This window comes from Panthera tigris, chromosome E2 (assembly GCF_018350195.1).
Source record: "Panthera tigris isolate Pti1 chromosome E2, P.tigris_Pti1_mat1.1, whole genome shotgun sequence".
NCBI classification, from domain to species: domain Eukaryota; kingdom Metazoa; phylum Chordata; class Mammalia; order Carnivora; family Felidae; genus Panthera; species Panthera tigris.
In genome coordinates, this window is record NC_056674.1 from 8,752,699 (window position 1) to 8,779,482 (window position 26,784).

Consider the following 26,784-nt stretch of genomic DNA (forward strand, 5'->3'; position numbering starts at 1 on the left):
TCGTTTCCTAGAGGAGGAGAGGAGAATGCAGTTAGGGTTCTACAGAATGAGCTCAGAGCCCTTACCATTCCTCCCTTCACTCACAGGTTATGGAGGGTCCTGGTGTGGCCTTTGTGGCAGTTACTGATACCATCTCTGTGTTTTCTGGATCCACTCTCTGGGCCATCGTCATCTTCGTGTTGCTGGCAAACCTGGGGCTGAGCACCATGATAGGGATCATGCAGGGCATTATTACCCCTCTCCAGGACACCTTCGCTTCCCTCAGGAAACAGACAAAACTGCTTACAGGTACTCAGACCTGTGACCCCACTCCCACCTATGGCCATTGTCTAGCTTAACCCCACTGGGACTCTTTTATAACCTAGTTTGAATTCTGACCTTGATACAAATCTGATGTTTTCCTTCAGTGGGCATCTGTGCGCTTATGTTCCTGGGCAGCCTCATTTTTGTGAGACCTTCTGGCAGCTACTATGTGAACCTGCTGGATGATTACTGGGCATCTCTGCCCCTCCTCCTCATTGTCATCTTGGAGAATGTGGCCATGGCCTGGATCTATGGAGCCAGGAGGTGATGTCCCAAGCCCAGGATCTCCAGCCATACACCCACACAGCTAGGGTCTCTAGGGAGTGTCGGCCCCTCTTGCTCTCACTGCCAGGTCTCTGATCCCAGGGCTTATGGAGAGCCCCCAGGAGGGTGGGAAGGAGGAAGGCCTGGGCTGATGCCTGGAGAAAATAGCTGTAAAATGGAAAAGCAGTGAACAGACTATATCAACTCCTAGCAGCTCCTGAGCCCTACTTTTAACCAGGGTAGTGTGGGCATACCGTCCCTCACTTCTCAAATGTGCTCTGGACCAATAGCATTGGCATCGCCTGAGAGTTTATTAAAATATAAAACCCTGGACTCCACCCCAGACCTTTGTATCTGAATTTTAACAAGAACCCCAAGTAAATTGTCTGCACATTAACATTTGAGAAGCATTGTGTAATCCAAATGTGGCAGCATTTCTAGGTGATAGTGGTTCTTGCCATCAGTTGCTGATTCGTACACTCACTCTCAAATATTACCCAGAGTGTGCCCAAGGGGCAGGCAGGCCTTGTGAGCCCTGGGGATACTGGCATAAATTAGACCGAGTTTCTGCTCTCAGAGTCCAAAGGAGATGTATGTAAGCAGGTTTGGGGGGCAGGGTAGTAAGCCTATGATAGAGGCAGCCAAGGGTACTCTGGGAACACAGATGGTTATGTAAAGAAGATTGAAGGGTCAGGCAAGGAGGGGATGCTTGAACAGAATCGAGACAGATGAAGGGGAGTTTGTCAAGGGAAAGAAAAAAGGAGGGCGTTCTAGGCAAAAGGAACCCAACGTACATATATGTTGGGGTTAAGAAGGTGCACCAAAGAAAGCTGGATAAGTGGGCTTGAAGAAACTACATTAGGAACTCAGCCTTTATCCTGAGGGTGATGGAGGAGAGAAATGTCTTTGTTTTGTTTTTTGTTTTGTTTTGTTTTAATCCTGAGGCTGGGACAGAAATCAGACTGAAACGAGATGAATTAGAGGGAAGAAAACTGGTTGTGGAGGTGAACAGAAACGTTTAAGAAACGTGAAGCTCTGTCTCCCAGGCTGGGTTTGGATTGACCCCTCCACAAGGCTGGGAAAGGCCTGAACAGGCCCCTCCAAAGCCTCGTGGCCCTTCTTCCCAGGTTCCTTGCAGACCTGATTATCATGTTGGGCCGCCCCATCTCCCCCATCTTTCGTTGGCTGTGGTGCTTTCTGTCTCCATTTGTGCTGCTAGTCCTGTTTGTAAACACCCTGATTCATCTGTGTCTGAAGAACATCACCTACTTGGCCTGGGACTCAAGCATTGTGAGCCTCTCTCTCAGACCCCAGAACCCCTTAGGGAGCGGGTGAGGACTTTGTGATCTTCTCTGGCCTCTAAGACTCTGCCACCTTATTCTCGGGTTCCCTGGGGACCCAGTTATCTAGTCTCTTGTCTCGGTTCATGTCCCTACCCCCAACCTCTGTAGCCTTCCTCTTCAGAGAAACTGGGTATTCTAAATCTTCCCTTTCTCCACAGTCAAATGAGGTGATCCGAACTTACCCATCATGGGCGAAAGTCTTGCTCATCATCTCCATCGTCATTACCATCTTGCCTATCCCTGCCTACTTCCTGTACACACTCATTGATGTGGCTTTTTCAGTCTCCGTGATTCACAGTAAGGTCACAGTTATCTTCAAACCTGAAGCTAAAGGGAACTCGCTGAAGCCCCATCCACGGCTTCAGGTGATGCAAAGTCAAAAGGTTAATAAAATGGATAAATAACCAGGGAAAAACCTCTCTGCCATGTGAGTAATTCATCTTGGAAATAAAGACTTGGTTTATTTGGCAAAACATCACTTTTTTTTTTCAAAGTGGAACTCCCCGGCTGGCAACTTGACGTTAGAAAAGGTAAAAGTAGCAATTGCTAATGTAACTGGACTCAAAGATGTTTTGTTTTCCTGGACTGGGAAAGTCTTTCTGGCCAGATGGAGGTTAACACAGCAGTCATTCTCTGCATCTCCTACACTTGCCCTCACCAGACACATAATAATGGTGTTCTTTGACTTCCAGTATTTGGTTGATGGTGACGGCTGACCCCTACTTCTAGGCTGCCTTCCTCTTGGAATTGGTGGTACCTGTCAGGTCTGATCCCTACGAAACTAAGGTAAAAATGGTGCTAGTACCCGTGAAACTTTGCTTTTGTCATGAAAAAAAAAATGCCCAACTCCCACTCTTGCCTTCCATTGACTTTGTTCAATTCAAATGCTAGAATCCCAGGCCCTCTCTGCCTGGCCCTTCCTGTAAGGAAACAGATAAGAGACCATAGTCTCAGAAAGCGGTGGAGTTACCGATTATGGCAAAGTGGTTAACTATCTGCTAATTGGTGACTTCCTCCTGTCTCTCTTAAGCAGGAATAGCTGATCAATTTACCAAGTCTACCAAGGAGCTTAAACCTTTATCCAACATTATATATTTTTCCTAAGGTGGTCTAGGAGCCTGAAGGAAGGATATTTGCCAGAGAATGAGGGAGACAGTAGAGGTTAACTTCAGAGTTTGAAGACTCAAGGAGGACTTCATTGAAGGCAATATGACAACAAAATAAGACAAACAAGACACACCATAGATTAAGACACCTAAAGTGTAACATCAAGTATATTTCAACAATCCTCTTTATTTCTTTTAAATTTTTTAAGTTTATTTGTTTGGGTGAGAGAGAGAGAGAGTGAGTATGCAGGGGAGAGAGAGGATCCCAAGCACTAACAGTGCAGAGCCTGAGGTGAGGCTCAAACTCATGAACTGTGAGATTATGACCTGAGCTGAAATCAAGAGTCAGATGCTTGACCGACTGAGGCACACAGGCACCCCAACAATCCTCTTTAAATGCATAGATGAGCTTAGAAGAAATTAAGGGAAATCTTTAAGAGGTTCAAAAATTAAACCTAAGCTTGGGGCGCCTGGGTGGCTCAGTCGGTTAAGCCTCCAACTTCGACTCAGGTCATGATCTCCTGGTTCATGGGTTCGAGCCCAGCATTGGGCTCTGTGCTGACAGCTCAGAGCCAGAGCCTGCTTCAGATTCTGTGACTCCCTCTCTCTCTGCCCCTCCCCTGCTCATGTTCTCTCTCCCTCTCTCTCAAAAAAAAACATTAAAAAAAATTAAACCTAAGCTTGAATTCAGCAAGGGTTAAAGCTAGTAAATGCCAGTGTAGGATCTTAGAGATTTTGGGTTTAAAGTTTAGGTGAAGACTAAAGAAGAACTTGGGTTCATGAAAGAAAAGGAAATCCCCACACAATAGGAAGCTATGAAAGGGTTAGATAGCAAGAAAATATGTATGTATTGGTTCTGTTTCTGATAGCAGGCAAATAATGTCTTTTTTTTTTTTTTTTTTGAGAATTTGTAACCCAAAACCTTCTCTCACATGGAATTTTGGTTCAGATTCACACATGCATAGTCTGAAAAACCCAGCTGAGATTAATATAAAAGGTGCCGGTGGATAGCACCTTGCCTCCAGCACCTGTCATAAGTAAATATACATAATCTCTGGGGAAACACAACCTCTCCCAAGCCCCATAGCGTTTCATGAACATAAGGTCACAAAAAGAAATCACAAAATATGCAAGGAAAAAGGTACCCTAAGGGAAGATTAGAAGAAAAAAAAAGTAGCAGAATTAGACCTTCAAAAACCTAATGTACTGGAATTAACAGGTACATAATATAAACTCAATATGCTTAGTATATTTAAAGACAAAAAGAGTTGAAATTAAAAAGATACAAAAGATTCAGAAATGATCAGGGTATTTGTAAAAGAACCAAAAAGAAGTGAAAAATCACAAAGATTAAAAACATCAATGGATGGGTTAAATAACCAATTAGAAAACTAGAAAGAGACATATGGAAATAAATTACCATCAATGTAGCACAGAGAAACTATAGTATTAAAAATATGAGATTAATCATATGTGGAATTTAAGAAACAAATGAAGGGGCACCTGGGGTCTCGTTCAGTTAAGCCTCTAACTTCGGCTCAGGTCATGATCATAGCTCATGAGTTCAAGCCGCGAGTCAGGCTCTGTGCTGACAGCTCAGTGCCTGGAGCCTGCTTCAGATTCTGTGTCTCCCTCTCTCTCTGCCTCTCCCCAGCCTGCTCGCTCTCTCTCTTTCTGTCTCAAAAATCAATAAATATTTAAAAAAATTAAAAATTCTTGGTATATTATGGAAATTAAGCTTTTTGTTATAAATGAACTTTTTATGAGTTTGATGCCTTTTAATTTGTTTTATTTTCTTATTTTTTTATTTTTTTATTAAAAAAAATTTTTTTAACGTTTTTATTTATTTTTGAGACAGAGAGAGACAGAGCATGAATGGGGGAGGGTCAGAGAGAGGGAGACACAGAATCTGAAACAGGCTCCAGGCTCTGAGCTGTCAGCCCAGAGCCCGACGCGGGGCTCGAACTCACAGACGGTGAGATCATGACCTGAGCCGAAGTCGGACGCTTAACCGACTGAGCCACCCAGGTGCCCCATAATTAATTATTTATTTTTTAGTTTACATCCAAGTTAGTTAGCATATGGTGCAACAATGATTTCAGGAGTAGATTCCTTAATGCCCCTTACACATTTAGCCCATCCCTTTTCTTATTATTTTGTCCTACAGAGATTTTGTTTTTATATGGTCAAACTTACCAAATTTCTCCTTTACGGATTCTTGTTTTTATGTTATCCTTAGAAAGCCCTTCCCCGTGCCAAGATTATAGAAATGTCCGCCCATGTTTCTTCCTAGTGAATTATGTTTTCATCTTTTATAGTGTGATCCTTGACCCATCTGAAATGTACTGTGATGTAAGGAGCATAATCTTTCCCAGGTGCCAGTTGTTTCAACCCAATCACTGAATAATTCATGTTTTGTCCACCCATTTGAAATTCCACTTTATCACATCCTAATTTCCATCAGTACCCAGGTCCTCGTCTACACTTTGTAGTCTACGCCATCAGGTTACTGCGAACCTGCTCCCCCTCTTTTAGATATTGAAGCTTTACATAATGTTGAATCTTTATGGCACAGTGGCTAAGAACGTGAACTCTAAAACAGGCCCCCTCGGTTCCTATCTTGGCTCTCCCCTTACCTCCGTCCGCAAAATGTGTTAACCATGAAGTCTACCAGCCAGACGAAATCTGCCTGGCAACCGGTGACATCACTCCGCCCACTGCAAGGCCGAATCTGGCAGGTAGCTGGTGACCCCTGGGCTCTAACCCGAAGAATAAGCTTGGAGAGATGATGCTCCAAGGAGTAAGGGATGGAGGTGGGGTGGGGAGAACCGCTGGTTCTCGCTTCACACTTAAGTACTCAGATCGTCGGGTTTCTGCCCGCGAAACCGCGGGGCAGGCGTCACTCTGCAGAGTGATGGGGCCCAGACGCAGGCAATGGGATGTGGGCTATGGACCCGAAGCCCAGAAGAATGAATCAACAGGGGCAGGCACGCCTAGGGGCTGGGCTCAGTTGTGAGCATCTCCAGGGTGAATTGCCTAAATCGCCTTATGGCTGCAGCGAAATATTAAAATCACCGCTGGCCCCAATAGCGGTGGTTCCCCGCAGAAACTCCGACCTTTGTCGCGCGCCCAGGCAGCGCCCCCTGCCTCGCCACGCCCACAGAAGCGACCGGTCTTCTCCAGACTCGCGCGTCAGTGGCGGGTAAAGGGGGGGTGCAGTGGCCCTAGCCCCCAGCTCCTAACCTCTCGGGGCGCCAGCCATCTTGTTTCCCCGGCCACCACCCCCCACCGCCTCTGGATGTAGACCACCCAGCCTCCCCTGCTAATCTCCCTTTCTCTCCAGGAATTTAGGGATCCAGGATGCCCTGAGTCTGGGAGGGGAGGGTTGGACACCAGACACCGAGAGGCAGAGTAGTAAAGGCCAGCAGGTAGAGCGGAAGTCTGGTGGCACGTCTTGCCCCTTCCTCCCTCCCCATCCCACCTCCCCTCCCCTCCCCCTTTCTCTCTCTCCCTCCTCAGGTCACCGATGGGGGACACCAACTTTCCCCAGCAGGTCACCTGGGCTGAGTCTGTGGGGTTGGGATGCTGTAGGCACATCCTTCACTGACCGGCTCCGAGGTGGACTCCTGGGACTCTCCCATCTGGATCGAAGAGTTTCCTGCCTGGTCTTCAAACTGCTTGTCGCTCCTTTGATTCTCTGAGAGCCTGGCGGAGAGTAGACAGAGCAGGGGGAAGCCCAGAAAGACGGAGTTCCCATATCCAGGCGGGGCCGGACTGGTGACAAAGACAACTATCCCAGGCAAGTGCTACCTGGGCTGACCCCTCTGGCGGGGGAGGGGGTGTGAAGGCAGAAGAAGCATTGGCAGCAGAGTGAATTGCAGGCAGCCTTGATGGGGTGACAGTGGTGGCTGCAGCTGCGGGTGGGGGCTGGGAGGAGCTGGAAGCACCGGGCCATTCAGGAGGGTCCCTGGGTGCTGACCTAAACAGGACTGAGTCCCCTCAGGAAGATTTAAGCAAATGATAGATTTGGTCAGGTTTATATAATGATGCTGGAATAAGTACCCATTAAAAATCATATTCGTAAAGAATATCACATAGGAAAACACTCCTGATAAAGTGGATGTATATATATAATCTCCAATATTATGTCCAATTTGCAAGTAATACACATATTCATAGAGTATATATTAATATATATTTATGTGCTATATGCTGCATTTAACATTATCCAATACATAATATATAGTAATATCCAGTTTGTAAGAAATACACATGCATAACATATTCATATATACATATACTATAATAATACCCAATTTATAAAATTGGCTGTGCCTCCTTCTAAAACCTAAAGGGAATCCCAGCAGTGCCTCCAAAAGAAAAAGAAAGAAAGAACTAAAGGGAGCAAACATTTTATTTTATTTCTAAATGTTTGTTTATTTTTGAAAGAGAGAGGGAGACAGAGTACAAGGGGGGAGGGGTAGAGAGAGAGGGAGGCACAGAATCTGAAGCAGGCTCCAGGCTCTGAGCTGTCGGCACAGAGCCCAACATACGGCTCGAACTTAACAAACGGTGAGATCATGACCTGAGCCGAAGTCGGATGCTTTAACTGCCTGAGCCACCCAGGTGCCCCGGAGCAAACATTTTAAATCATGGTATTTTTGGGGGCGCCTGGGTGGCGCAGTCGGTTAAGCGTCCGACTTCAGCCAGGTCACGATCTCGCGGTCCGTGAGTTCGAGCCCCGCGTCAGGCTCTGGGCTGATGGCTCGGAGCCTGGAGCCTGTTTCCGATTCTGTGTCTCCCTCTCTCTCTGCCCCTCCCCCGTTCATGCTCTGTCTCTCTCTGTCCCAAAAATAAATATAAATAAATAAATAAATAAATAAATAAATCATGGTATTTTTTAAGACTGTATAGACGTTGCACCTAGTTAAACTAAAACCTCAAACTTAAGCAAGAAGAGGCAGATGGCCTGCCTTACAAATAGCAACAACCCTAAGCCATCTTCTAAAGTCACCAGGTTGAACTGGAAGCGAATGCTGGTGCCAGTACTGCCCACAGAGGAGCTGAGAGGCATTTGCAGGGCAGGGTGACTGGCTGCCCCTCAGGCTGGAGTCTGTGCAGTGGGCTCTTGAATGGGTGGGGTGGGAGAGGGGCCACACACTTTCCAACCTCTAACTGGAAACTGGTCACCTGACAAAGGGCTGTTCTAATAAGAGGAAAAGCCTGGGAGATGCGATCCGACTACCAAAATAGCAACATTTCCAGATTTCAACAGTTTGTGGAAGAATTGTGTGTTTTTTTTAAGTTTATTTATTTATTTTGAGAGAGACAGAGACAGCGTGAGTGGGGGAGGGGCAGAGAGAGAGGGGGAAAAAGAGAGAATCCCAAGCAGGCTCCGAGCTGTTAGCGCAGATCCCGATGGCGGGCTCCGTCTTACGACCGTGAGATCGTGATCTGAGCCAGTATCAAGAATCAGACACTTAACCGACTGAGCCACCCAGCCCTGTTGGAAGCATTTTAATCAGGACATCCCCAAGAGGGGCTACTGGGGGCATTGCACTAGGCACGAGAAAGGGTGTTTAGGTGTAAGGTGTATTAAAATCTCAAGAGACCTCTGGCAAAGGTGATCAAGGCTGGCTTCCTGGAGGAAGTTAGATCTGAGAGGAGACATCAGTGATGAGTTGAAGTTATCTGGATGAGGGAGGATGGGAAGGGGCAGAAGGGAGGGTGTTATGTGAGAAAGAGTCCTCTGTGCATTTACAGGCGTGTGTATGAACACTTAGAAACGTGACGTCTTCTTTATATGGATTCTCTTTTTACATAAGTGGTATCAAACATTTGATATTCTGTGACTTTTCACCCAGAAGTGTGTTTTGGAGACTCTGTTATGTTCTTACATACCATATACCTCTTTTTTATTATAAAATATCGTACATATTCACGGAAGTCCACAAAACTGAAATGTTCAGCTCAATGATCTATTCTCAAGCAAATACCCCAACCATCCTGGTCAGAAAAAGAACATCGCCTATATCCTCCGAATATTCCCTTGAGGCTCTCCCAAACCCCAACTCCTTCTGCCCCTCAGTGGGACTCACCATTCTGACCCTTAGGACCATTACTACTTTTCTTTCACTTATGGTTTTACCACCTCAGTGTGCATGCCTAAACACTTTAGTTTTTGGACTTTGATATAAACAGAGTCATATGATATGTATTCTTTAGGATGTAGCTTCTTTCACCGAATATGAAGTTTTGGGGATTTATCCATATTGTTAAGTGTGGCTGTAGCTCATTTTCTTCGTTGTGTAGTGTTCTTTTGTACTGGCGATATCACTATACATATATATATATATATCCACGCTACTGTGTTGAACTTCCTGATCGTTTCCTGTTGGGGTTGTTGCAAACAGTGTTGTTAAGGAAATTCCTGTATGTGTGCTCTGTTGCACACAGTGAAATTGCTGTTCGTGGGATATATATATCTTCCTTTTTTTTTTTTTTTAATGTTTATTTGCTTATTTTGAGAGCGAGAGGAGAGGGAGTGTGAGCTGGAGAGGGGCAGAGACAGAGGGAAAGAGAGAATCCGAAGCAGGCTCCACATTCAGCACAGAGTCCCGCTCGGGGCTCGATCTCACAAACCGTGAGGATCATGACCTGAGCCTAAATCAAGAGTCGGATGTTTAACTGATTGAACCACCCAGGCGCCCCTGTATACCTTCAATCTTAATAGGTAATGGCCCACCCATCTCTAAAACTAATTTTGTAAGTTTCCATTCCCCTCCCCCCCAGCAGTGTCTAATATTCCCCATGGCTCCTCATCCATCAATATTTGGTGTTCTTCGCCTTTCCATTCTACCAGTCTGACTGGTGTGAAGTGGCCCCTCAATGTGTTTTTTAATTAAAAAAAATTTTTTTTGAATGTTTGTTTATTTTTGAGAGACAAAGCACGAGCAGGGAGGGACAGAGAGAGAAAGGGAGACACAGAATCCGAAGCAGGCTCCAGGCTCTGAGCTATCAGCACCAGAGCCTGACGAGGGCCCTGACCTGAAGTCAGATGCTTAACTGAGTCACCTAGGCACCCCTCCCTCGGTGTAGTTTTAATCACCATTTCCCTTCTGTTTAAATAGTTTGAACCCTCTGATATATTGTTCACTGCCCATTTATTTGGAGGATGACTTTGGTGAAAGGTCTCCACATTTCCTGGAACATTTTTCTATTGGGTTATTTATATTTTTCTTATTAATTTGTAGGAGCTTTTTATAGATTCTGGATTTTTTTTAAAAAACCTCCCTCAGCTACACGTGTGGCAGATTTTTTCTCTGTGGCTTTTAACATTTTAATGCTGCCTCTTGATGAATAGATGTTCTGAATTCTAATGAACTCAAATTTACTTATTGTTTCCATTATGGTTAGTGTTTTCCAAGTCCTGTTTCTGAAATCTTTCTCAACCTACAGATCATGAAGATACTCCCTCTTATTAACTTCTTTAGAAGCTTTATGAATTTGCCTTTCATTTTTTAATCTCATGGTCAAATTTCATTGTTTCCATATGAATATATATTTTCCCATCCTAATTATTTAATACTGTCATTTCCATGATACTCTGGGTTGACATGAAATCTCTATTTATTTAAAATTTTTACTTCTCTTAATAATCTGTTTTAGGTTTTGGTATAGAAGTCTCATCTTTCTTTTGTTAGATTTATTCCTAAGCATTTGAAATATCTTAATTTTATTATTAATGTCATCTTTAATTTTTTTCATTACCTATTTATTTCTTGCTGGTATCTAGAAATGCTATTTATTGTATTCCGTTAACCCTGTATCCAGCCACCTTGCTAGACTCACTTGCTGGTCCTAATAATGTGTTTATAGATTCTGTTTTATGTTTTACATACATAATCGTATCTGTAAATAATGACATTTTTTACTTCTCATCCCAACTTTACACTTTAAAAAATCTTGTTGCCCCTGCTGGCACCTTGTACCAATTATCGATTACCACCCAAATGCTGCAGAACAAATTACTTCAAAATTCAGTGAGTTAAAACAACAAGAATTTATTATTATACCTCATAAGCCATGAGGGTGGGCTCAACTAATATGTAAGGGAGTTAGTTGACTGGCCATTGACTGTTCGACACTAGCTTGAGCTGGGACCACTGGAGTGGTCAGCTCAGATTTACATGTCTCGTCTTCCAGCAAATTAGCCTAGATATGTCCTCAGGGTGGTGACAAGAGTGTAAGAGAGCAAGAAGCGGGGCACCTGGGTGGCTCCGTCGGTTAAGCGTCTGACTGGTTTCAGCTCAGGTCGTGATCTCCCGGTTCTGAGTTCAAGCCCCACATAGGGCTCCGTGCTGGCAGTATGGAGCCTGCTTGGGATTCTCTCTTTCTCTCCCTCTCTCTCTGCCCCCCCCCCTCAAAAATAAATAAAAATATAAAAAAAAAATGAAGAGAACAAGAAGCAACAAGGAAGGCCTTTTTCAGCAAGGCTCTGAATGGGCACACCAGCCCCAATGCAAGGGGTAGGGAAGTAGATTATGGCCTCGTTAGTGAGAGGAACTGCAGAATCACATTGCAAAGGGAGTGGATATGGGACAAACTGAAGACTTAGAACCATGAATGCTGTCAATCAGCCCAGACTTTAAATCCAGTTTGACTAGAAGGGACTGTGGTGGGCATCTTTGTCTTATTCCCGAACTCCAAGGGAAAGCTTTCAACATTTTATCATTAAGTACAGTATTTGCTGTAGCTTTTTTTGTAAATATCCTCTATGAAATTACAGATGTTCCTTTCTACTCCTAGTTTCCTAAAGTTTTTTTTTTTTTTAATGTTTATTCATTTTTGAGAGATAAGAGAGAGACAGAGCATGAGCAGGGGAGGGGCAGAGAGAGAGGGAGACACAGAATCCGAAGCAGGCTCCAGGCTCTGAGCTGTCAGCACAGAGCCTGATGTGGGGTTCGAACCTACAAACCATGAGATCATGACCTGAGCCAGAGTCTGACGCTTAACCAACTGAACAACCCAGGTGCCCCAGTTTGTTTAAAAAAACAAAGTTTGTTTTTTTTAAAGGAATGGTTGTTGGGTTTTGTAGAATATTTACACAAATATTGAAATGATTGTATCATTTTTATCCTTTTTATGTTATCATTGATTTTTTACTTCTTTTTTTAAATGTTTATTTATTTTTGAGGGAGAGAGAGAGAGAGAGAGCACGTGAGCAGGGGAGGGGCAGAGAGAGAGAATCCCAAGCAGGCTCCACACTGTCAGCACAGAGCCTAGTGCAGGGCTCAATCTCACCACCCAGGGGTCTCTGACATTTTACTTCTAAACTTCCCTGTATTACTGGAATAAACTCAATACAGTTGTGAAGTTATAGTGTGTGTGTGTGTGTGTGTGTGTGTGTGTGTGTATGTTTTAGTTTATTTATTTTGAGACAGGGCACGAGTTGGGTAGCGGCAAAGAGAAAGAATCCCAAGCAGGCTCCACACTGTCAGCAGAGAGCCCAGTGTGGGTTAGAATTCACATACCATGAGATCACGATCTAAGTGAAAGTCAGATGCTCAACCGACTGAGCCACCCAGGTGCCCTGATATGTAATATTTTCATTGTCATTCTGTTCAAAATATTTTCTGATGTCTGTTATAATCAATTCTTTAACCACTGGTTATTTTTAAATGTAGTTCTTAATATCCAAACATAGGGATCTTTAAACTAATTTTTGTTAATTTCTAGCTTAATTGCATGTGGTCAGAAGTGTACTCTGTGTGACTATGATCCTTTGGAATTTGTTGAGATTTGTTTTACAGAAAATATGGTTGATTTTTTTGTGTAATTGTTTAGCATGTTCTTTAAAAGTATGTAATCTGCAGGTGTTGAATATTGTGTGTGTGTGTGTGTGTGTACATATAAATATATATTCATTAGGTCAAATGTGCTAATTAAGTTGTTCAGGTCTTCTATATCCTTAATGAATTTTTGCTCTTTATCTTTTATGCCTAAGATAAGTAGATTCTATCAATTTCCTACATTTTGAGGCCACATTAAGGAATGTATAACATTTTAGAGGCACTGGAGTGGCTCAGTCAGTTGAATGTCCAATTCTTGATTTCAGCTCAGGTCATGATTTCATGGTTCGTGGGATCGAGCCCCACGTCCCTGACAGCACAGAGCCTGCTTTGGATTCTCTCTCTCCCTCTCTCTCTGCCCCTCCCCCTACTCACACTCTCTCTTTCTCTCTCAAAAAAAAAAAAAAAGATGCATAACATTTTAGGATTCATATGTCTTCCCAGTGAAAGGGAACTTTTTATCATTATTAAATTTCCCTCTTGGGGCGCCTGGGTGGCTCAGTCCTTTGGGTGTCTGACTTCAGCTCAGGCCATGATCTCCTGGTTTGTGAGTTTGAGCCTCGAGTCGGACTCTGTGCTGACAGCTCAGAGCCTGGAGCTTGCTTCTGTGTCTCCCTCTCTCTCTGCCCCTCCCCCATTCACACTCAATCTCTCTCTCAAAAATAAATAAACATTAAAAAAATTTTTAATTTCCCTCTTTATCTCTGGAGGCTTTACTTTAAATATTAAATGCATCTTAATATATAAATATTAAGTACATATAAACATTAATACTATAATGTGTAAAAATTATGTATTAATATATTAGTAAAGCTATACAAACTTTCTTTTGGGTAGAGTTTTCATGAAATACTATTTTCCATGCTTTTTACTTTTAATTATTCCAAATTCTTACATTTTAGGTGTCTCTTGTTAACAGCATTTAGTCTGATTTCAGGTTTTTATTAAGTCTGAAAACTTCATCTGTAATTGGAGCATTCAGTCCATTTACATTTAATACAAATACTGAAATGTTTAACTTTAAATTTACCATTTAATTAGGTGTTTTGTACCTGCCCTATCTACTCTAGATTACTTTTTCTCTTCTTCTTGCATTCTTTGTGCATGGTTTGTTTTTATTAGTCTTTTTTTCCCCTCTTATAGCTTAGAAGTTCCATTTCTTTGCTGTTCTTTTAATGGTTCCCCTGGATATTAAATATGCAGCATTTTATCAAATAATATTTATCGGTACCCTAAGCGAACCAAACGAGAGTTCGTCCACCTGATGCTAAGCAAGCAAATAAAAACCGGCACCAAGCTTTTGCAGTGAAGAAAGATTTACTGGGTGGCTACCACCCAGGGGAACCAGGAGCTAATGCCGAAAAGTCCCAAACTCCCTGATGACTTCCAAGTGGGGGTGGTGGGGGGGAGTTGGAGGGTAGTTTAAAGGGTGAAAATTCAGGGTGAGGGTCTCAGGGTCTTGGATCACTCTGATTTTTTGTTTATTTTTGAGAGAGAGAGAGAGTACAAGCAGGGGAGGGGCAGAGAGAGAGAGGGAGACACAGAATCCGAAGCAGCTCCAGGCTCTGAGCTGTCGGCACACAGCGCGATACAGGGCTTGAACTCACAAACTGTGAGATCATGACCTGAGCCACAGTTGGACACTTAACCGACTGAGCCACCCAGGCGCCCCAGATCATGTTGACTAATTAAGGATTTGCTCAACTATATTTCCTTTCTTGACCATCTTGACCTTCTGGCAAGTTCCTGACTGGTTTGGGTGTGACTGGAGCAGGGCCATCGCTCTGCTTTAGGGGCCTGAACCGATAAACCATTCTGAGCAGACTGCATTAGTGATGTCATCTCTAGAGTACAGAGGCAGAAGTTCCACATCCTGTGACTACTAAGCCGCAAATTATTATGTTTTCTTGCGAACGCGGCACCTTAGACTTGTTACGTCCGGCAGAACAGCATCCCACAGACTTTTCAGGAGGCAACTCATTTCCTGAGGCAGTTTCTTTAACAGTAGCTAAGGGCTACGTGACTCTGGTCAGAAGCAGCTGAGAGCCCCATGTCTAAATTGTGGGGTCTGGGGGGGGGCTTGCATCGCTGGTCTCAGGACTTTTATCCTCTTCCCAGACAATAAAAAGTACTTACAACAATTAAATTCCACTAACCACCCTCCTTATCTTCACTGTGGTGCAATTCTTACTCTTTGCTTAATTAAAACCAAACAAGATGTTACGATTACTTTTTGTGCAGTCTCAGTTCCATCCCCATATTTGCATTTCCATTACTCCTGATTCCTTTCTGCATGTCTGACCTTCCATCGAGGATAATTTCCTCTCTTGGGGCGCCTGGGTGGCTCAATCGGTTGAGTGTCCCTCTTTGGCTCACAGTTTGTGGGTTTGAACCCTGCATCGGGCTCTGTGCTCACAGCCCAGAGCCCACTTTGGATTCTCTGTCCCCCTCGCTCTCTGCCCCTCCCCCGCTCTCAGAAATAAACATTTTTTTAAAAAGGTAACTTTCCCTCTTATGGAAGAATGCTCCGTCTTATTTCCTGGAGTTGAGGGCTTCTGGTGAGAGCACTCTCTGAAGTTTTGTCTTTATTCCATCTTCATTCTTGAAATAACTCGGGGATCCACGAATTCCCGGCTGATTGCTGTATTGCTTTTGACAGTGGCTGACGCATAAATTGTTCCACAATCTAATCCAGTTAAATTCAGGCTTTTTTACGGCAGTAAGTTTTTGAACTCAGTGTTTGACGTGTGTTCTGACGCCAGGAGGGATCTTCTTAGCTGTCTCTTTCCTCCGTTCTCTCTAGTGTATTCCTGGCCTAAATTTACTGATTTTGAGTGTGCCCTCAGGCTTAAACTTCTTCACACCCCGTTTCAAATAAAGTCAGTTTCTTTGGGAAGAGCTTCTGGGCCCATTTGTTCTGAAGGCCTGTCTCTCTCCCAGGACGAGATCTTCAGAGCTGGATGGGAACAGAGGCCTGCTTCTCTCTGAGTGCTTTTGGAGCAGGGTGCCACGTGGAGCATTAACCTCTGGTCTTACTGAGTTGCCCCTCCTGACATAGAACCTCCACCTCACCAATGAGCTGGGGCAAGGGGGTGACCAGGGCCCCCAGTATTCTCCACTTGTCGGGCCACAAATGAGGGCAGAGTGGAAGAAAGGGGCTCCGGACCTTTATACCACACACTTTCCTGGAATTTCGTCTCTGCCACGTGTCGCCAAAAAGGAATGACAAACGCTGGTGATCTGCCCCTCCTGGGAAGGTGCCTGTAGCCTCTGAGTGGGAACTGGGGAGAGAGGGAACCCTGTGCAGTTTCCACAGCACTGGGCCGGGAGTGAGGAGGGAGGGAGCAGGCTGTGGGTCACGTGCCACAGACTCTCCCTGTTCATGGTGAGTTTTAGTAGATTTTCCTGACTAAACGTTTGCTGTGTGCCCTGAAGACATTTTCCAGAGTCCTTGAATGTTTTCTTTCTTGGTAATGTTCACAGGCTGTGTTTGTTTCACTAGGGGATGGGTCCACAGAAACTCACTGCTCCCCTCCCCACCCCCCCCACCCCCCCGCCATCTTGCTGCCTTTCCAGAAATAGAACCCCAAGGAAGCTCTTTAATTCCACCAATCTCTATACCCCACCTTAGATCTCTTGAACCAGAATCTGGAAGAGTGAGGCTTGGAGAATGAAAGGCAGGAGTCTGGAGGTTTTTGAGAGCTCCTCAAATGGTTGGGATACACAGGTTAGAGAACCGCTGGCCTAGAAGCCCACATGCATTAGCTGGGCCAAGTAGACTAGAAGGAGAAAGGAAAGAAACCTGAGTTTCTTGAGTCTTTACTGTGTCCTTGGCACTCAATATCCACTATGTCATTTTTAATCCTTTCAGATGGGGCTGATTTTTTTTTAACTAAGTTTTTTAAAGTTTATTGATTTATTTTGAGAGACAGAGCATGAGCTTGAGCAGGGAAGGGGTAGAGAGGGGGGAGAGAGACAATTCCAAGCAGGCTCCACATTGTCAGCGTGGAGCCACGTGGGGCTTGAACTCACAAACTGTGAGATCACGACCTGAGCCAAAATGAAGAGTCAGACGCTTAAGCGACTGAGACACCCAGGTGCCCCCAGATGGGGCTAATGTTCAGCTGACATTCCAGGGGCTATGGCTGGTTCATTCTGATTGGTGCTCACACCATACCATTACTAAATATTTTGAAATTCATCTAGCTTGTAAGATGAGAGAAAAAAACAACAACCGAGTCTCAAGGTGATGAAATTATTTGCCCAAAGTCCACTAGTGAGAAGGGCCAAGAGGTAAATTGTGGCCCTTTGTTGCCCTGAAACCCTGCCGGCATGAAGTTTCAGTGTCTGAGACATAGCCCGTAAAGTCTGCTGTTTTTGATGACCCCAAGATTCCGTCAGGAGTTAGCTGGCCTGAAAGAAGAAAGTCATGGAGTCCCTTGAAGAAATATCAGAGGAAGAGGCTCCCAAGGGACCCAGAACTTCCTCCTTCCTGTCTGGGAAGCTCACAGCCAAGGAGATTCTGGCCACCAAGACCCAAAACTACTTTGCTGAGACTAAAAGAACCGAGGATATCTTAATGCAGGTCGCTTTCTCCATTGGGCTGGGTAGCATATGGCGTTTCCCTTACCTGTGTCAGCGGAACGGAGGAGGTAAGGCCAAGGACCTGGGTCTTGAGTTTGGGGAAGGAGTTTTAAGTCTTGAAGCCCAGACTCCCGGGTCCTGGGGGAGGAGACACCTGGAGGTTCACCCAGACTTCTAGGGGATAAAGAGGAGGGGGGCCGGGACTCCTGGCTGCCTGAGCACAGCGCCTGGCTCCCTTCTCCAGGCAGCTTTATCCTGATGTACTTCTTCATGCTCCTCTCGTTTGGGATTCCCCTCCTGTACATGGAGATGATCATGGGGCATTGGCTGCGTGTGGACAACATCCGGGTCTGGAAGCAGCTCGTCCCCTGGCTGGGCGGCATAGGATACGCTAGCATATTGGTGAATGAGGGGCCCGGGCAAGAGGCATCCCCAAGTCACCCCTTGTGGTCTCCAGGCCCCCCGTCTCTGTCCATCCTGTCCCTCAGGCCCACTGTGTCCACCCCTAGGTGTGCATCTTGATGAGCTTGTATAATAGCGTCATCATCACCTGGAGCCTCTCCTACCTGGCCAACTCCTTTGATAACTCCCTGCCCTGGAACCAGTGCCCACTGGTGAAGACCACCAATGTCACTGGTGAGGAGAGGGAGAGGGGAGGCCGGCAGGGCCAAGGGAGGCAAGGGCACCAAGGAGCGGGAGAGAGGCAGTGAGAGCCACGGGGGAGGAAGTGAAGAGCGGGGGACAGGCACCTAGTGAGGTGGTGCCTAAGCGCCTGAGTCCCCCCCCAGACCTCTCTTGCCTTCGGACTGTGTCCCACCAGTACTTCTGGTACCACACCACCCTGAGCGCCTCGGGCCACATTGAGGAAGGGGTCGACGCCCTCGTCCTGCACCTCACACTGGGCATCTTCGCAGCCTGGTTCCTCCTCTTCTTAACCATGATCACAGGGCTGAAGATTTCAATGCAGGTAAGCCACCCCCCCTACCCCCCCACCGACCCCGCCACAATCCGGCCGGACACCATCCCACTCCTTCCTGCCGACCTCTCTTCTCTAATCCCCAAGACCCTCCCCCACTCCCAGAGGACAGGCTCTGCCATCCAGGGCTCCCCAAAGCAGCAGCATCAACCCCTCCTGTCACAAAGAACTGCCCCTGTCCCACCCACTGCAGGAAGGAGCGCCTGGTACCCACTCTTCCCCATGCCTCACCCCCAGGTCACAGCAGTGGAGACCTTCTAGAGCAGACCACAGCCTCGCCCCTTGAACCTTGCACCCTGTGCCTGCCCGCATATTGACAGGGCCTGTTAATCCCTGAAGGGGCCAGTTGGCTACCAGTTCCTTTCCAGAGTCTTCCATTTTATTCCAACCCATACTTCCAGCCCACGCCCCTGCCACCTGGATCATCTTCTCCTTACGTGGAAAATTTATTCTGGTGTGTTTATTAGGTCACTTCAGTTAACCTTACCCGTAGCTTCTGGCCCCCGAAACAGTTCATGCAGTCGGTTTCCACCCCATGTGTCCCTGGAGCCATCTCTCCACAGCCTTCGAGATAAAGCAGATTTTACTAAAGGCTCAGTAGGGGCACATGGAGGGAGGGGGCCTGCCTTCCTCTCCCAGAGTGGAAAGAACCAGAAATACTTCAAAATTCCCACTGACCGTGTTACTCTCTCCCAAAGTCTCTCCTCGGTTGCTTTTCCTCTGTCTTCACCGGTGACATTGTCCCATGCGGTTAACTCACGCCAAGACCATAAAACCCAGGCAGATGATAATGTCCAGCTGCCCTACCACATAAATGCCATCTCTACTTGGTGTCTCACCCCTCACCTCTGAGCAGCTTATTGGTAGATTCTTCCCCCAAAACAACATCACCGTCTCCTAAGGATAATCCTCTGACAGCTCCCTCATGTCACAGCCAGGCCACCTTCACCCGGCTCAGCCCAGCTTATCTCCCTCTCTCTAGGCCTGCCGACCTGTGCTCCCTGTAATGCTTGCCTCCGCCTGCCCCTCCTCCCCACTTCTCCTGACTTCTGGTTTCTGTCTTGACCCACCTGGCCAGATCCTGATTTTTTCGGTATTCCTCCTCTACATCGTCCTCCTCTGCTTCCTCATCCGAAGTCTCTTCTTGGAAGGTGCAGTTGCCAGCCTCAGACGTATGGTGACCACAGAGGTGAGGCTGGGGACTCCACACCTCCTCCCTCCCACAGCTCCCCAGGCCTTCTCTGACTCTTCTTCTCAGACACCTTTCCTAAGGCCCCCAGCCCGCCCCTCATCCCTCTGCTCCCCAGCCCAGCTTGCCCTTCTTCCAGCTCACCGACGGGTCTACCCTCAGGCTCACCCCCAAATGTCTCTCTCTCCCAACCCCATCCACAGCTCTCATCCTGGGCCTCGCTGGACCTCTGGCGTCAGGCAGGAGGCCATGTGGTTTATTCCTTAGGCCTGGGCCTGGGCACCACCATCAACTTGTCCTCCAAGGCTGGAGGCAACAGCTACATCCAGGTGGCCTCCTTGGTGGCCCTGGTCAACCTGGTGACCTCATTGCTGCTCACATCCATCATCTTTATAGTGCTGGAGTTCTGGGCTACCACCAGCGGCCACACCTGTGTTGAGAAGTGAGTAATTACAGCCTTGCAGGTCCAACAGGAGGTCCCTCCCTCCACCTTAGCAATCCCCCAGCCTCATGGGCCTTCACACTCTGGCCTCTCCAATAATAATAACAATAACAGCAACAGTTATCATAGTCATCATCATATCACATTCTCAGAGAAAGCTGCCAAATGATAATATTCTAAAAACTTTTTTTAATGTTTATTTATTTGGGGGTGGGGGTGGGGGGAAGGGACAGAGAGAGAGGGAAGGAGAATCCCAAGCAGGGTCTGCGCTGTTAGCACTGAGCCTGAAGTGGGACTCAATCCCACAAACTGTGAGATCATGACCGAAGCTGAAACCAAGCATCGGACGCTCCACCAACTGAACCACCCGGGTGCCCCCAAATGATACTGTTCTAATATCCACCACTTTATAGATAAGAAAATAGGCCCAGAGACAGGACCGTCCAAAGGTTTCCATAAATTGTATTTGGTGTAAAGAAGACTTCAAAATCAATCCTTTAACTCGCAGAGGTTGTACAGCATCCTGGGCCACAATCAAAGGTTACTGGCCTAGGCTACATATTGGAATCATTTGGGGAAACTTAGAAAACACTTACACCTGAGTCTCACTTCCAGCGATTCTGATTTCCTTGGTCTGGGATGCCTTCAGGCATTGGGATCTTTTTTTTTTAAATGTCCAAGGTGGGGGATGCCCGGGTGGCTCATAGGTTAAGCATCTGACTTCAGCTCAAGTCATGATCTCACGGTTCATGAGTTCGAGCCCCACATTGGGCTCTGTGCTGGTAGCTCAGAGCCTGGAGCCTGTCTTGGATTCTGTGTCTCTGCCCCTCCCCTGCTCTCTCTCTCCCTCTCTCTCTCAAAAATAAACAAACATTAAAAAAATTTTATAAAAAAAAAAAATCTCCGGGGCTCCTGGGTGGCTCAGTCGGTTGAGCATCCGACTTCGGCTCAGGTCATGATCTCACAGTTTATGGGTTCGAGCCCCGCATCAGGCTCTGTGCTGACCGCTTGCTCAGAGCCTGGAGCCTGCTTCAGATTCTGTGTCTCCTCTCTCTGCCTCTCCCCACTCACGCTTTGTCTCACTCTGTTTCTCAAAAATAAATAAATGTAAAAAAAAAAAAAAAAATCTCCAAGGTGGGATTTTTCTTCCAGTTAGGATGTTGAAGGATACAAAAGTCCATGCTTCCTTGGTACCAGCAATTTTAAAAATGGATAAAATAAAAATAATACTTTCCTATAATGTTACTGAAGAGCAGTAGACACAAAGGAGCCCTCATGAACTAAATAAAGCCAGGAGAGTAATGAGTTCATCGTACATGAGCAAAGAGCCACGAATGCCTTCATATCTGGGGGTAAGTGGCTCCTCGGGTGCATGTGGCTGGAGGCACAGGCCTGTCACGGATGGAGAGACTTTGCACTGACAAGGAGAAACCGTGCAAGCATTTAATAACAGTATGGGCTGCCAGCAGGTGTTGGAATCGCAACGAGCCCCCAAGAAGGAAATACACCACTGGACCCAATGGTTTGCCTCTCTATTCCCAGGAAAGGTTTTTGGAGAAGAGGCAGAAGTGCAAGGGAGACAAGGGAGCAAGCAGAGGAGCTCCGCCTAGTCCTGTGGTTTCAGGACCTGTGGCCCCACTGGAGCTGTGTGCGAAGACAAACCCAAAACATCTACAGCTACTATCCGGCCCACTTCAACCCAAATAATGACAACATCAAAGATACTAGTCCTCATGGTGGGGGGGAAGGGCAGTGTGCAGGAAGTTGGGGGCATGGCCTGAGGGCAACGTGAGCCCTCCTTAATCCCATTTGAAGGCAGAGAAAAAACTAATGAAAACTGTCACCCACCCCAGCTCGCCTCAACGCTTAGAAAACTAACTAAATAGCCCTAACTCTTAGCTGCCTGTTGGAATAAAAGTCTTAAATTTATCGAGATTTCGCAAAATAAAACAGATCACAGACCTTCCTCCTTTGTTGTTCTATCTACAACGCCCCACATGGAATTGAACACTCTCGAGACATTCCGAAACCCAGGAAAATAGAATCCATAGCCAAGAGGAAAAAAAAGAAGACCCAAAGATCATCAAGACATTAGAATGAGCAGACAAGACCTTTAAAACAACGATTATAAATATGTTAAGGGATTGCATAGAAAAGATGAGTAAAATGGAAGCAGTGGAGGTATTTTAGGAAAGATATGGAAAATCTAACAAAGAACCACATGGAAATTATAGAACTCAAAGTCGATGAAAACAAAGTTTCACTGGATGTATTTAGTATTCATCCAGCAGAATAAAGGATCAGTTAATTTGAGGACAAGTAAATAGAAGTTCTACAAAGTGAAACAAAGAGGAAAAAAAGAACGAAAAAACTGAAGAAGACCTTCAGTGACCTATAGGACTAATATATGTGGGGGGGAGGGTTAGTTTATTTTTTATTTGTTCTGAAAGAGAGAGCAAGCGGGGGAGGGGCAGAAAGAGAGAGAGACAGAATCCCAAGCAGGCTCCGTGCTGTCAGTGCAGAGCCCGATGAACAGCTCAATCTCATGAACCATGAGATGACCTGAGCCAAAATCAAGTCGGACACTTAACCAACCGAGCCACCCAGGCGCCCCAAGATTAATCTATGTTTAATTGGAGTTGTGGGAGGAGAGGTATAATGGCCGAAACTGCAAACAATCCAAATGTCTGCTAGGAGGTGAGTAGATAACAAATCTTAGTATAGTCATTCAATGAATGGAATACTATCTGCCAATTAAAATGAATGAACTGGGTTTTTTAATTAATGTATATTTTTTAATGTTTATTTTTGAGACGGAGACAGAGCATGAGTGGGGGAGGGGCAGAGAAAGAGGGAGACACAGAACCTGAAACAGGCTCCAGGCTCTGAGCTGTCAGCACAGAGCCCGACATGGGGCCCAAACCCATGAACCACGAGATCATGATCTGAGCCGAAGTCGGACACCCAACCGAGCCACCCAGGCGCCCCTATTAATATTTTTTAATGTTTATTTTTGAGAGAGAGCATGAGCAGGAGAGGGGCAGAGACAGAGGGACACACAGAATCTGAAGCAGGCTGCAGGCTCTGAGCTGTCAGCACAGAATATCATGTGGGGCTTGAACTCATGAACCACAAGATCATGACCTGAGCCGAAGTCCAATCCTTAACTGACTGAACCACCCAGGTGCCCCTAAATATCCCCCTTTTTATTAGGACACCAGTCCTACTGGATTAGGGGCCAGTATGACCTCATCTTCAATTACTTCTGTAACAACCCTCTTTCCAAACAAAGTCACATTCGGAGGTAGTGGGCCTTAGGACTTGAACATATGAATTTAGTGGGGGGCACACTTCAACCCGTAACACTGAGGAGTCCTAGCTACAACAAATCTAGAGTCTTCTGCCCCTTCGGGGACTCCCCAGTGCAACTCCCCTGCCAAGTCCACCTGATTCACTTCCAGCCCCTGTCTATTTGCCCTTGTTACTCGGCTGAACTCCTCTTGCACAACTCACTTTCCTCTCAGGCAGCAGAGGGGCCAGACTGCTCACCACATTTCCTTTGCTTTTCCCGTTCAGGAGTGTCTCAAAATTGATAAGCCTGATAAAAAAGGGGGTGCTGCCTCAGGATGCCAAGCCCCCGGAAGACATCCTCCTCCTGCCCGCCCTGGACTACCTAGACTGGATCAGCAATCTCCCTCAACACCTCCAGTACCCGGTCATCCACTTCTCCCCATCCTGCAGCATCATGACCCAGAAGGATAAGGTGTGTTTGTGGGGGTGGGAGGGTGCTTCCCAGAGGCCCCACAGGACACTGGGAAATGCATTTCCCAGGAGCCTCATGGGCCACCCATGCATCTTCAGAGGAAGGTGGCAGTTATAATCAAGTTTCCACCACCGTTACCTGTGCACTAGGGTCTTCGCTAAGTGGTCACTTGACTTTAATCCTCACATCAACCCTAGGAGCCCAGTTTGTTAGAGGAGGAAACTGCGGCCTAAAGAGGTGAAGCTCACACAGCTCAGGAAAGCAAGCAGGGCAAACACTCAGCCTTCTGCCGTCTGCCCACCACTCTCTGCCTCTTTCCTCTGTCCGAGACAGACATTGCTAATCGATCACTGCACCATCTCCCCCCCCACCCCCAATCCAGACCCACCACTGCCTGAGAGCTCTTCTCCCCCACAGTTCATGGAGGGCCCTGGCCTGGCATTCGCAGCTTTCTCCCAAGCCATCTCGCTGTTCCCTGGCGCCTCTCTCTGGGCCATCCTCTTCTTCTTGGCCTTGGTCATCATGGGGCTGAGCACCTTGATGAGCATCTTGGAAGGCATTGTCTGTCCCCTCCAGACCTCCTTCTCCCTCTTCAGGAGGTATCCCAAGCTGCTCTCAGGTACTGTGGGTTCTCGGCCTAGCAAAGACCCTGCCCTGCTGCCCCCTCTCCCCAGGCCACCCCAATCTGTAGAGCTCACTTTGACCCCTAGCCCAGCCCTGCGCATAGACCTCAGTGTGGCCAAACCTGCCTTTGTCACAGTGCTCATCTGCTTGGGAGGTTTTCTGGGCAGCCTCGTCTTCACCAGCCATGCTGGCAGCTACATAATGTCCTTGTTTGATGACTGCCTGGTCCCGCTCACCCTCATCGTCATTGTGGCCTTCCAGAATGTGGCCCTGGCCTGGATCTATGGAGCCAGGAGGTGACGTCCAAGCCCCGGGGGCCCATCCAGCCAGGGACCCACCCCAGGTCTCTGCTCCCTTTGTCCATCCCACAGCAGGGGGGCCCAGCCAGCGGCTGGCGGGGTACAGGCACAAGGAGCAGTCAGGAACCAGGGGCCATAGGGGACAGTCTGAAGGCAGAGGGCTGGAGCACTACACGCATGCAGGTTCCCGTCCTCAGCGAGGGCCCAGCAGGACTTGGCAGCCAGTGAGAGAACCGCTCCCAAGCGCTCGGGTGCCGGCTGCCAGAGGAGGGCTCCTACCCAGACATCTACGCCTGTTGTTCCCTCCCCAGGTTCAGGGAAGAAATGTTCAGTAAGCTGGGCCACCTGCTGTGGTCCTTCTTCACTTTCCTGTGGCGCTACGTGACCCTGCCTGGGCTGCTGGCCCTCTTCACCATCTGCCTCACGCAGCTCCACCGGAGGGTACCGTCCTACTACATCGCCTGGAACAGCAGTATGGTGAGGTCCCCCTACCCTGGCCTCTCACCACCACTCTGGGCCCCGTTCATCTCATTTCCCACTCCACGGAGACCCGAGGTCTGGGCTCCTTCCATCCCCAGGGAACCTTTAGCCAGCTTCCCAGTCCCTGGGGAGTGGAATCCCCAGCATCGCAGGGATTGAACCCCCCCCCCCGCCACTTCCTCCCACGCTGCTCCCTTCTTTCGGCCTCCAGAGCCAGGAAGTAAAACAGCCCTACCTGCAGAGCACCCTGAGCTGGGTCACCTTCCTCAGCATCCTCACCTTTCTGCCAATCCCAGTGCAGCCACTCCACCACTGGTGGCACCTCGAGGACCACATTGCTTCTGATCCCTTTGAAAAGCTACAGTCCAAAAAGATGCCCTTGGTGCCCCCCAAGTCGTTGCAGTACCCCAGACACCAACTGGTGACGTCCCAGAAGACAGACACTGAATGCTCATCTAGAAAAGTCAACCCACCCTTGATTAGGAGGCTGAACCTGAGCTCCTTATGGAGGTTCAGCCTGCCCTTGAGTGAGTACAACCAGAGCTCTTCCTGGTTCAGCCTGCCTGTCATTTCATCCCTGACATCTGCGCTGTCCATGAGGAATGCCAGCACTCCCGTTTCAAGGCAGGTGAGCCCGGCCTCAGTAACCATAGACAACAGTGACAAGAGCAGGGAGACCCAGGAAGAAAATTAGGACTCTGTTCAATAACTGGTGACACCACCTATTTTTCCAAATCTGGCATTAGCGTCCACCTTGTTACAGAAATAATCGGTCCTGTCGGGAAGTAGGGAGAGGGACACATGGAAGTTTTGCCTAGCAACCACTGACATCACTCAGTTGGCCTTGGGAGGAAACGGACAACTCAGGAGCGCCTTCCTCTCCTGGAATAATACCGATTCTGCTAAGTGGAACACTCTGCTCTGGGGTTGGAGAATTCAGAAGAAATCAACTCAGCCATTCACAGGGCTGCACCTAGGGCCTCCTTTCTCCCTGTGAGGAGGGAGCATCATGTTGGCATGATGGAGATGGGCCTCGAGGCACTTTCCGGGATCCAGCCTTCCCAGTTATCATGGAGACAGACAGTGTTCTCTCCAAACCCCAAACTCGACCACCAACCTGGAACACTGGGGTAGCTAACGCCTCCAGGGCTGCTCTCTCAGAACGGGGCTGGGATAACAAAGCTGAGTCAATAAATTGATCCACTGAGACCCCGCGCACAGGCTGTGGGCACAGTGTTCTTTCCATCAGCCTCCTTCTACACACATATCGTCCAGATCTCCAACCTCTGGTGAACTGAGTGTCCCATCTGGTGATTCCAATCTCCCATTCCCTTTGGGACACAGATACTGAGTTTCTAGACTCCTCCTTGTTCTGGAGTTGAGCCAAACCATTGGGGAACTTTGCAGCAATCAGTATCACTCAATCTAGAAAGTGTGTTAACCCTTAAACCTAACTTGGTAGTTGGGTGACCATACTAAATGTCTTATAATTATCATCTACCAAGAGGGTAGCATGCCTAGAACAGCACCTGGCAGGTGGGTCCTCTCTAGCTATCATGC

The 26,784-nt window shown here is 47.1% G+C and overlaps 2 protein-coding genes across 14 annotated transcripts in view; both read left to right on the forward strand.

Moving 5' to 3' along the window:
- LOC102965734 (orphan sodium- and chloride-dependent neurotransmitter transporter NTT5) overlaps positions 1-2,456 on the forward strand; it is a 55,067-nt gene extending 52,611 nt beyond the window's left edge. For all 6 annotated transcript variants that reach the window (XM_042969320.1, XM_042969319.1, XM_042969318.1 and 3 more), the window contains 4 exons: positions 87-288; positions 408-567; positions 1,695-1,857; positions 2,069-2,456. In XM_042969320.1, the coding sequence (XP_042825254.1) occupies positions 87-288; positions 408-567; positions 1,695-1,857; positions 2,069-2,314 (771 nt within the window). In that variant the 3' untranslated portion in view covers positions 2,315-2,456. The remainder of the gene's footprint in view (positions 1-86; positions 289-407; positions 568-1,694; positions 1,858-2,068) is intronic.
- Positions 2,457-6,206: 3,750 nt separating this feature from the next.
- Positions 6,207-26,440, forward strand: LOC102951139 (orphan sodium- and chloride-dependent neurotransmitter transporter NTT5-like). 8 transcript variants are annotated; one of them, XM_042969499.1, is made up of 13 exons: positions 6,207-6,444; positions 6,567-6,815; positions 17,259-17,519; positions 17,696-17,853; positions 17,961-18,087; positions 18,240-18,418; positions 19,506-19,616; positions 19,820-20,058; positions 23,635-23,821; positions 24,239-24,440; positions 24,582-24,741; positions 25,056-25,221; positions 25,521-25,745. In XM_042969499.1, exons 3-13 carry the CDS (start codon positions 17,297-17,299, stop codon positions 25,647-25,649), a joined length of 1,881 nt encoding a protein of 626 aa, XP_042825433.1. In that variant the 5' UTR covers positions 6,207-6,444; positions 6,567-6,815; positions 17,259-17,296; the 3' UTR covers positions 25,650-25,745. The 8 variants fall into 8 exon arrangements, with proteins under 8 accessions (XP_042825433.1, XP_042825427.1, XP_042825426.1 ...); XM_042969493.1 differs by having other exon boundaries at positions 6,208-6,444; positions 6,536-6,815; positions 25,436-26,440; XM_042969492.1 differs by having other exon boundaries at positions 6,208-6,444; positions 25,436-26,440.
- The last annotated feature ends 344 nt before the right edge of the window (positions 26,441-26,784 follow it).

Bases quoted from the DNA above. Each gene is read 5' to 3' on its own strand.
- LOC102951139 (XM_042969493.1), top strand. From the start codon at position 17,297: ATGGAGTCCCTTGAAGAAATATCAGAGGAAGAGGCTCCCAAGGGACCC. The intron at 23,822-24,238 runs GTGTGTTTGTGG...TCTCCCCCACAG, and splicing joins TCATGACCCAGAAGGATAAG to TTCATGGAGGGCCCTGGCCT. The intron at 25,222-25,435 runs GTGAGGTCCCCC...TTCGGCCTCCAG, and splicing joins TCGCCTGGAACAGCAGTATG to AGCCAGGAAGTAAAACAGCC.